This window comes from Momordica charantia (genome assembly GCF_013281855.1).
Source record: "Momordica charantia cultivar OHB3-1 chromosome 1 unlocalized genomic scaffold, Mcharantia_2.0 BLBB01000001.1, whole genome shotgun sequence".
NCBI classification, from domain to species: domain Eukaryota; kingdom Viridiplantae; phylum Streptophyta; class Magnoliopsida; order Cucurbitales; family Cucurbitaceae; genus Momordica; species Momordica charantia.
Window position 1 is genome coordinate 17528788 of NW_028275157.1, and position 10274 is coordinate 17539061.

The window sequence follows — 10274 nt, forward strand, 5'->3', positions numbered from 1 at the left end:
TACAAATATAGTAATATAGTTTTAGGCTTTAAGTTTAGCCTTTGAATTTCTTTTATCTTTTTAAAAAAATTTAATTATCTTTTTCTATATTAAATTACGAATTTTCTCTTTTAAAACTTTGAATATTTGAAATTTGTATCTAATAGATTATTGAGATTAAAATATCTAATAATTTCATTTTATTAGAATAACGTCTAATAGGTTTTTAAATTTAACTTTAAAAAATGAGTCTCTAAAATTATGACTTTGTGTCAATGAGATGTTTGAACCTTAATAACGTTTAATAGGTTAGAGATTTAGTAAACATCAAATTGAAAACTAATATGCTTATTAAACTTTTTTTCTTTTGAAGTTTAGATACTTATTATATAATTTAAAGTTTAAGGATGCATTATTTACCACATTCAAAAGATTAAGGATTAAACTTATAATTCAATTGTTTCTATTAAGAAAAAACTTATAATTCAACTAAATTTTTATCTTAACCAACTTAAATCTAGCTTGATTGTTTAAGGCACTTATTTTTGTGAGTTTGAATCCCAACCTGATATGAATCTCCAACATATTCAAATTAAATACAAGTGAACTCAAGCTTCATTCAAGACAAAAGCATCAATTATGGATTTCAAGTTCATGCTAATATTAAATGAGGCTTCATTTAATCCTTTATGGTTACAAAACTCTTGTTTTGCTGATTTAATATTTAATTTTCAGATTTCTGTATTTTTAAGTATTTTAAGTTTTAAGACTTTTCATTACTTTTTAGGTTACAATTAGTTAAGGGTTGTTTATGGGATGGACTTAAGTGTTCCAACCTTTCACATGCCCATATGTTACTTCTAAAGACTATTTTGAAGGCTATATATAACCATGTATGTTAGCTTTGAGAATATAGATTTGAAGATGTAATGAAATGAACCTTTGAGTATTTCTTTTTAGCCAAGAGCTAATGTACTTTGCAATCTTGTGATAGTTTGCATGTTTAAGACCATTCAAGTGAGACTTGATCTATCTCGCTTGTGGAGTGATTCGGATCTCAAACAAGGAACGAGTTTTCTTGCCTTGAGATATTTGATCAACAAGATAATCTGGTTTTTACTTTCCTTGTTGTTGATGCGTGAATTATACTCTTTCGGTTCCCTCGAGATTCACACCAAACCTGATAAGAATGGGACAAAGAACCTGCAAAACCAATCAAACCTAAACCGGTGTGACTTCGATCACACAGGCTCCGATGCTTAAGTTAGCAAGGAGAGTGGAAGGATCTAGAATTTGAGTCTCAAGAATCGGATCCCTTACCTCTAGGGTTCCGTTCATCTTATAGCAGTTCCCTATGAATCCTCGTCGATTTTAGACCCGTTGCGGGTGTAATTGCGAAACGGGAGGTATCGCCAAACGATCGGGTGAGCCGTTATAGTTCTCAGCCGAGGGCTTGGTCAGTTGAGATCCCCGGGTCGACGTTTTCCGGCGCTCACTTGGCCCGTGCACTTCTTTCCCGGTCTAATCATTTCTTTTGTTCCCTATAACACTTGTGTTGATTCCATAATCGATTTCAGAGTTTTTGAGTTTGTGATTTAAAAGTCTTGTTTGTCAACAAGGTTGTTAGATACAAATCTCAAGGGTTTCATAACATTTTGGTATCAAAGGCTCGACCGAATATATGTTTCTTTTGCGTTTCTGTTCAATCCATCTTTGATTTTCTTGTTATCTTAATTTCATCAACTTTTCGTATTATGTCAAAAAGTATAAAAAAGTCATAATTTCGTACGACTTTTGATCTTATTGTCTTCTACGTCTTTGTAGATCTCGTTCTGCTCTGAACCTTTGTATATAGAGAAACACGTGGGAAGCCACTTGAGATCGTGTGAACAATGCAAAGCCCCAAGTCTGTCATGATTTGGGCTTATTGGGCCGCCAAGCCTCGTCGTTGACTTGAAGAAATTTAAATACAATTAATATGATTTGTTAAAGTATTTCCATTAAGATTTCAAATGTCGAACAACTTCGTTAGAGGGGTCACGAATCGAATACAATAGAACTGGAACAATATACTTAATAATTTTATAATTGTTGCCAACACATCAATATAGCTTAGTGATTAAATTTAAAGTATTTCTATTTTTTTTATTAGATTATAATAAGTCACGTTGGTGATATTTCAATTTTATGTTAAATAAATCGTTGAATTTTAAAATTTAAGAACACGCTTTAAGATTTACAAGATAGAAATGGATTATATGCAGCACCTGTGAAGCTTTGTCATGGAGCTCTTTTTTCTTTTTTTAATTCTTTTCCCCTTAAAAAAGTAATAGGAAAATTGGAATTTTTGAAATGAATAGTTCGTGCCTTTACAATGGATGTTCTTGGTTGGATGCAATGATGCAATAGCTTTCTGATCACTGATATATTATTTCTTTTTTATATTAAATGCCACGTAAATTGGCCTTAATATTTTGGAGATTCGAGATACTGCATGACAATTCAATTCCATCTCATTTTCCTAGTACAATTGTTCAAGCATGGTATCTGGTTGGAAGATCTTTGGCAAGAGTTACAGAAAATTTGTTACATTCAATGGTTCTGGAAGATGACACAATATCTGCATCTTTTTCTTTTTGTTTGTTTTGTTTGCATGAAAAAAAATATATATATATAAAGAGCTGACAGCAGCAGAAGATTTGTTACATTCAGTGGTTTTGAAAGATGACATGTCAATATCTTCTTTTTTTCTTTTTGTTTGTTTTGTTTGTTTGTATTTTTATTTATTCAAATAATTGCACCTTAAATTAAATTGACAGAAAAGAAAAAAAAAAGTTTCCTACTTTAAATAGTTATCGATAGATTTTACCTGTGGTGCATTTACTAACACATAACACTCAATTGCAAGATTTTAAGGTTGTAATTTTACTGAATGCAAGTACAGAGTATAAACAATCAATTTTTTTTGTTGTAAAAAAAAAAAAGAGAAAGAAAAAAAAATCCAATTTTTTAATTGAATCATTTTCCTAAAACATTATATTTTCTTATTAATGAATCTCACCGGAGATGGAAAATGAACCAACACTATACAACTTAGGCACACCTCACCTACCAAAAAAACCACAACCATTTATAATTTTTATGAATTAATCATTCGAACACAATATATTTAAAAATGGCATTTTTTTTCTTTTTTGAGAAAGGAAAAATACAAATGGTTTTCTTCTAAAAATTGTTTTCTTTTTCGTTGAGAGGGTCGAAACTGAAGAAGTAAATAGATGCAATGTGATTGGAAAACTGGCTAAAAAAGATTTCAAGTATCTTAGAAGAGGATTGTTTTTCTTTTTCTTTTTTTTTAATATATAATTTATTTGTACTATGTTGTGTATGTTGAAAAAAAATACTTATATTCTAATAAATCACATGTACACGAACGAGTACAAAATTTAAAAATATTGGTGGCTTAAAATTACCTTTAAATATCATAAGAAAATTCAATGAAAATAGACACCTAAGAAAAGTTTTAGGAGAAAGTTTGTTCAACATTCGTATATTTCTTAAGGGTAAGAATATCAAATCTCAAATTTATGGAGGATAAGTAATATATGGACCAATTTCTACCATAATCAAAATCTTGTGTTACTTTTCTGTAAAGTCCATCAATTTTCGTACCAAATATTTGTGGTCTGCTTTGTTAAGCGGACATAAAAATATACACACCTCTTGAAATTGAAACTTCATGGTAAAATTCGATTTACCACTAAACCTGTTACCATTTTGTTATTCTTTTTAAAGTGATAGTTCGAGAAACTAGTTAGTCTACAACCGAATAATTATCCAAACCGGAAATTCTATCCACTGCAATAAAATCGGAAAAAAAAAAAAAAGAAGAGGTAATTTGGTTGATGGATACTAAAAGGAAAAGGCATTTCATGGTTCAGAGAGAAACAGAAAGCTGTGAGTTCTGACATTGACATTCACCAAGAAAACAAAAAACAAAAAAACTGCACAAAAGAAACACATATGGATTCTGCCCTTTTTTTTTTTTTAACTTTTAATTTCTAAAACGACACACAGTACGACAAGTCGTTTGGCCCCGGGCTCCTTCCCCCTCCCCTGTTTTCTTTTGTCGTCTCGTCGTTATTCCTCCGAAATTCCTAAATTGATCAATTTTGCCTGTAAGCTATGTAATTCGACAACGCAATTAATGGCGCAGCCTTCGCCGGATCGAATCCGGCCAATTCCTCCGCCGCTTCTCTCCTCAATTTCTCCGCGAACTCTTTGGATTTCTCTATTCCCAGTAATTTCGGATACGTGGTTTTGCCCGCCGCCACGTCCTTCCCCGCCGTCTTCCCCAGCTCCTCCGACGACTTCGTCACGTCCAATATGTCGTCCACCACCTGAAACAGCAGTCCGATGTGTCGCGCGAACTTCCTCAGCTTTTCCACCTCCTCGTCGCTTCCGCCGCCCACGATTGCCCCGAGCACCACCGCGGCTTCCAGCAGCGCCGCCGTCTTGTGCACGTGGATGAACTCCAGCACCTCCAATCCGACGTCGCTTGACCCTTCCGAGTCAATGTCCACCACTTGCCCGGCCACGAGTCCTCCCGTTCCGGTGGCCTTTGCCAACTCTCCGATTGCTCGGACCACTCTGCTCGGCGCCACCCCCACCGTCGCCGCCGCGATGTGCTCGAACGCGAACGCCAGAAGCGCGTCTCCGGCCAGCACCGCCACGTCCTCGCCGAACACCCGGTGGCTCGTCGGCTTTCCTCGCCGGAGGTCGTCGTTGTCCATGCATGGAAGATCGTCGTGGATGAGCGACATGGTGTGGATCATTTCGATGGCGCAGGCGGACGGCAGGGCGGCCGACTCATCGCCGCCCACGAGATCGCAGGCGGCGAGGCAGAGGATCGGGCGGACTCGCTTACCGCCGGCTAGGAGGGAATACCGCATGGCCTCATGGATCCTGAGCGGGTCCTGCAGTAAAACGGCCCCGTCAAGAGCTCGATTGACCAAATTAGCCTTCTGTTGCATGTAGCTTTTGAAACTGAAGGAGGGTTTTTGGTCTTTTTCTTCGACCTGATCAGGTTGGAGAATCTCCTCTTTGGTGAGGACTGCTGACAAAGGACGACGATAGAAATTCTGCTTTACTGATACAGATGAAAGGGAAGAATAAGAAGAAGAGTTGAATTGACGAAGAAAAAAAGATTTGGATTTGATTTTGTGAGAATTGCTGAAAATAGAACAATTCTGTATCAGTAGATTCGCAGTCACAGAGCTCATCTTTTTATTTTTCTGTAATCCCTCTTCCTCTTTCTTAAAACTTTTTTTTTCTTTTTTTTTTTCTGTAGAGGGTGAGAATGAATGGAAAAATGCAAAACAGCAGTGTTTATATAGTAGGAATCTTGAAAAATTTTAGTTGTCATATTCCTGATCTATATTTTTAAATATTCGATTTTAATTTTTCTAATTTTGTATTGAAAAAGACATCTTTCATCTTTGCTATTGATTTTTCATAAATAACTTGACAAATTTTGACTACATGCATCTGGGTAGATGTCTATATTTGGTAAAAAATTCAATAACGAAAAATAAAATAGTTTTATTCTTTTTTTTTTTGGTGAATAAAATTTCAAGTATTAAAATATAACCTTCGAAAATTTTAAGAAGAATAAAGAATAGTAGGTATGCAATGAAATGTTTGGTACGGATATAAAAATAAATATGTTTCTCAGAATGAAACTTGGAACCAAGTATTATATTATTTTACAAATTGGAAATAAAAAGGAATATAGGAATGGGAATAATAATATCCTTTCGTTTGGATGACAAATAGAAGACAAAATATTTTTAAGGATTAGTCTAGAATCAACTCCAAATGACATTCACATGTATATTTTCTTGGGTGCAGACCATGTTTTATCCTCCGTCACATATTTCTTACAAAAAAAAATTTTAGCACGCTAAAATTTAGAATTATTATGGTTGAATTATCAAAGGAGTATTTTGTTGTGTTGAGTAACTACTATCTATTAATTCTTTTAAATATTTATTAGCTTCCATGATCTCAAAATATTTTTCATTTAGATGTAGAGTGTCACTTTCGTTTTTTAATTTTATATTTTTCATTTTACATGATTGTGTCATCAAAATATTTGTTCGTGTATTCGTTCTCTACTCAGATGTCAGATTCAGACTTTCGTCTTTTAAGGTGGTAAGTAACGCCTTTATTATTTAAACTAGGCTCATTTGGAAAAGAATTATTGAATTTGTTAAAAGAAAAAACTAGCCTTGTAATTCTATATAATTGATTTCTTAACTTGTGTTTTTTTTTTCCATACTTCACGATGAAAAGCAGCGAGGGAAAAAAAAGTAACCGTTATTGCTTTTTACTTTGACCCTGTAAAAGGCACGATCAACTTCATAAAACACTAAAAATCACATAACTGTTTTTGTTGGTTTGCTTTGAAAAAATGTATATTTTTTAAGTAATTAAAAGGATAAATAGGAAAGAATGAATTTAGGAGACAATACATACTTGGTCTCCAAAGTTCGTTGGGGTTGTTTATTTTGTTCCTGAAATTTTAAAATCGACACTTTCTGTAACTGATTTAAAAATTTTATTAATTTAATAATATTTTTATGGGTAGATTTTTCATCTTGTTCATCTCTCCTTCTCCTCTACTCTTTTCTAGCGAACTTTGCCACCGACAACCTCCTTATCACCATTGCCACTATCGATCTGCCTCCTCGCTGCAGCTCTGACACTTGCCCGCCGTCCGCCCTCCATTTCAAAACTAATGGTAGCAAAGAAGTGGGCAACACAGATCTGAAGGCACGTTGTGGACACAATCCTGTATCATCAGGTCACTATGAAAGGTATGTTGCCTAGTTTAATTTGTGGGTCATCCAAGAGCAGTCAATCGTTGTTACAGACGTCGTTGGAAATAATATATTTATCAAAATTTTTATTCTTTTTAATATAATTCGACATTTTAAAGTTTCAAATTCAAAATCTAAGGTGGATTTTAGAAGTGCAAATAAGATCGTACACAAATAAAGAAACGAATTTGGACACTCAAGTAGAAGAGTCCGAGGTGTTATCAAGATGAGCAATCAAATTCATGCTCCTACACATCGAGAACGTTTGTGTATTTATTAAGGTAGAAATTTGGGGCCCCGTTAATAGTTATTAAACACTACCATAAGAATCTAGACAAAGTTTCTACTATAGCGGCGAACGATTAGACTTGATTTTAAATTGCATTGAAAGTGTGTTAGGATAAATTCAAGTGATTTTGGAGGGTCAAAAGTTTTATTTTTCCCTCCAAAATTTAAAGTATTTGATTTTTAGTATAAAATTATTTAGTTTCTAAAGAGTGATTGAATGCGAATCACTTTGTAATTTAACTTTTATAGGATATTTTTAGATGTATTGTAAATTTGTAACCAAAAAAAAATGTGATTAAAATAATTAAAAGAAGGTAACGAAACACACAAATATTTTAATTAAAACCATTTGGAAAAAGGGTTTTAAGAAAAATATGCTTTTAAAAATGATTAAATTAGAAGGGATACCAACTCACCCTAACATTCTAAAAAATATAATATTACCATTTGTTTTTAATAAATTAAAGAAATTTATTTGATTAATATATTTTGTTCATGTAGATATAAATATAGTTTCGTAATAATTGACATCTACTCCTCCCAAAATTCAAACCGAAAATGAGAAAAAAGGTTGCCCAACAATTGGCGTAGCTAAAACAGCACAGAAAGCAAGTTAAAAGAGAAAAAAAAAATAACGTATGTAATTATGAAGAGAAAAATGGGAAGGAAAATAAAAATAATAAATTGATAAGGGTATCGGTTACAGCACCAAATGAAGAGATGCCAAAGCGTAGCATTTTGGATTTTACAAAAACTATTAAACTAATTACCTAAGTTGGAATATATCCTTTTCTGGACTTGCAGTCCACGTAGGATTTTTATTTTTATTTTTCTTTTTCATTTACATAAAGCCAAATCCCCCCAGCCTTCTCAACCAATCTCTATCACATTTTGTTTTAATTTTAATCTATAAATACAGATCATATATTATTTTGTTCACCATCTCTTCTATTTTAGTCTATAAACTTTTCAAATGTCTATTTAAATAAAATAAATAAATTTTACATATCAACATTATAAATTAACTTTTAGAAATAGTTCAATTGGCCAGCATTATTTTACAAGACTCAGAAAATTAAAACGTAACTTTCGAAAATTTAGATAAAGTGAAAATTGTTGGACTACAGATTAAAATGTTTAGTTAAATTATAAATTTAGTATATTTATTTAGTCACTAAATTTTTTCTTTGTTATGATATGAAATCGAGAACGAGACAAAATCGAGAGCAACGCCGTAGCCGTGGAAAATGAAATTCAAGCAAGGCTGCGGTGTGTTTGTTTTTGGACCATTTCCACCATCAATATCAGTGAACTTGTCCCATCCGAGGACAGTCTCATGATACACATTTTTTGTTTCCATTCAACGACATTCAAACCTCATATCTCATTCAACAAGTTTAGTTAATGTTTTTCGGTCATTTCTAAGTTTGAATCTTTTCCACGTTACAACAACAATGTGGTGCATTTAATAGGTCCATTTAAGGTAAGGATTTGACTAAATATATGTTTTAGTTCTAATTTAATTCTTATTAACAGTTTTCTATATCCTTGTTTGGTGGATGTGTTAACATTAATTGATGGTGAACTTGGTCAAATGGGTGGAAATTTAACCAATTTTAACATTAACCAATAGTAAGGGATTAAATTGAGAAAGGTTAAATATAAACAGCTAAATTAAAACTTTGCAAACCATCGAAATAAAATTGAAAATGCAACCCTACATATTTAGCTTAAGGTTTATTAAAATAGAAAAGATAAATTGTGGTAAAATAATTTCTGCACATCTTAATTCATGTATTGTGCATCTACTTATACACGTGTAATCAACCAAAGAAAAATGGCTAACATATGCCAAACAAGAATAGCAAATCATAAATAACCAACAATAGAGAATATTAACCAACTAGTTAGAATATTAACCAAATAATTAGAAATCTAAATAATCTCAATAGGCACTCCTCAAGATGATGGACGGTGAATATCCATAACGTCCATCTTGGATAATAAGGGAATAATAGAGTGGTTGGCAAGGCTTCGTAAAAATATCAACCAGTTGAAAAGCCGAACGAATTAGCAAAAACTTGATAGTACAATCAAGGGGCTTATCTTGAACAAAATGACAATCTAACTCAATAGGCAGTAAAAACAGGATTATATACGATATTATTACACAATAAGAGGGTAGGAAGATTAAAAAAAAAAAAAAGAAACTTTTAGATCTTGCAATAATCAGTCAACCAAACAATCTCATGAGCCACTGCAAGAGCCTTCAGCCTCGGTTAAAGAACGAGAAATAACCCATACTAAAAACTAAACAATCTCAGAGGTTCTATACATTTGATAGGAGGGAGAAATTTTTGTTTATAATATGATAGAGAATTTAGGAAGATGAAACAAAAAAACGAGAGCCATGTATTTCCTAAACTTGATTTTTTTAAATTTGTAACAATTTAATTCATAAACTTTACTATATAATAATTCATATTTCATTATGATGAAAGATGAATTAAATTGTTACAGAATTTAAATTATCGGTATCAATTATTACATACTAAAGTGTTGAAGAATAAATACCAACTAGGTTGTTAGTCGAAGAAGTAAAAAAGACAAATATATATATATATATATATATATATATATATATTAACCTTAAAAATTTATACAAACATAATTTTGTGGATATTTAAAATGAATAAAAATGGAGGAAAATGAGATGTTTTTATCAAATAAACTCATGAAAATCATCCAAAGGAAGAAACGTGTGTTGAGACAGAGATTGATTGATGGTACACTACAACAAAGCTGAATCCGATTTGATTTCTTCTACCTCCAACTCTCGACCTGTCCCCAAATTTCCACTGTAAATTGAATGTTCCACTTGTTTACTTTTAAATTTGTGTTCATATATGTTCATAAATAAAAATTATTTTCCCATCAAAACTACTTAGTTTTTTTTTTCTAATATTGAATTGCAAATGCCAATGAGAGAATGAAGATTCGAATCTAAGGCAACCCATAATAATAATTTCGTCTCATCGTTCAAATGCTCAAAATTATTATTAAATAGTTTGGAGATAAAAATTTAATTAGTTAAGGATATTAAATTCTCTACTTATTCAGGTTTAA

The 10274-nt window shown here is 32.3% G+C and overlaps 1 protein-coding gene across 1 annotated transcript; it reads right to left on the reverse strand.

Moving 5' to 3' along the window:
• Nucleotides 1–3889: 3889 nt before the first annotated feature.
• Nucleotides 3890–5343, reverse strand: LOC148213363 (geranylgeranyl pyrophosphate synthase, chloroplastic-like). The gene has a single exon (XM_088118986.1). It carries the CDS (start codon nt 5259–5261, stop codon nt 4146–4148), a length of 1116 nt encoding a protein of 371 aa, XP_087975112.1. The 5' UTR covers nt 5262–5343; the 3' UTR covers nt 3890–4145.
• Between the last annotated feature and the right edge of the window lie 4931 nt (nt 5344–10274).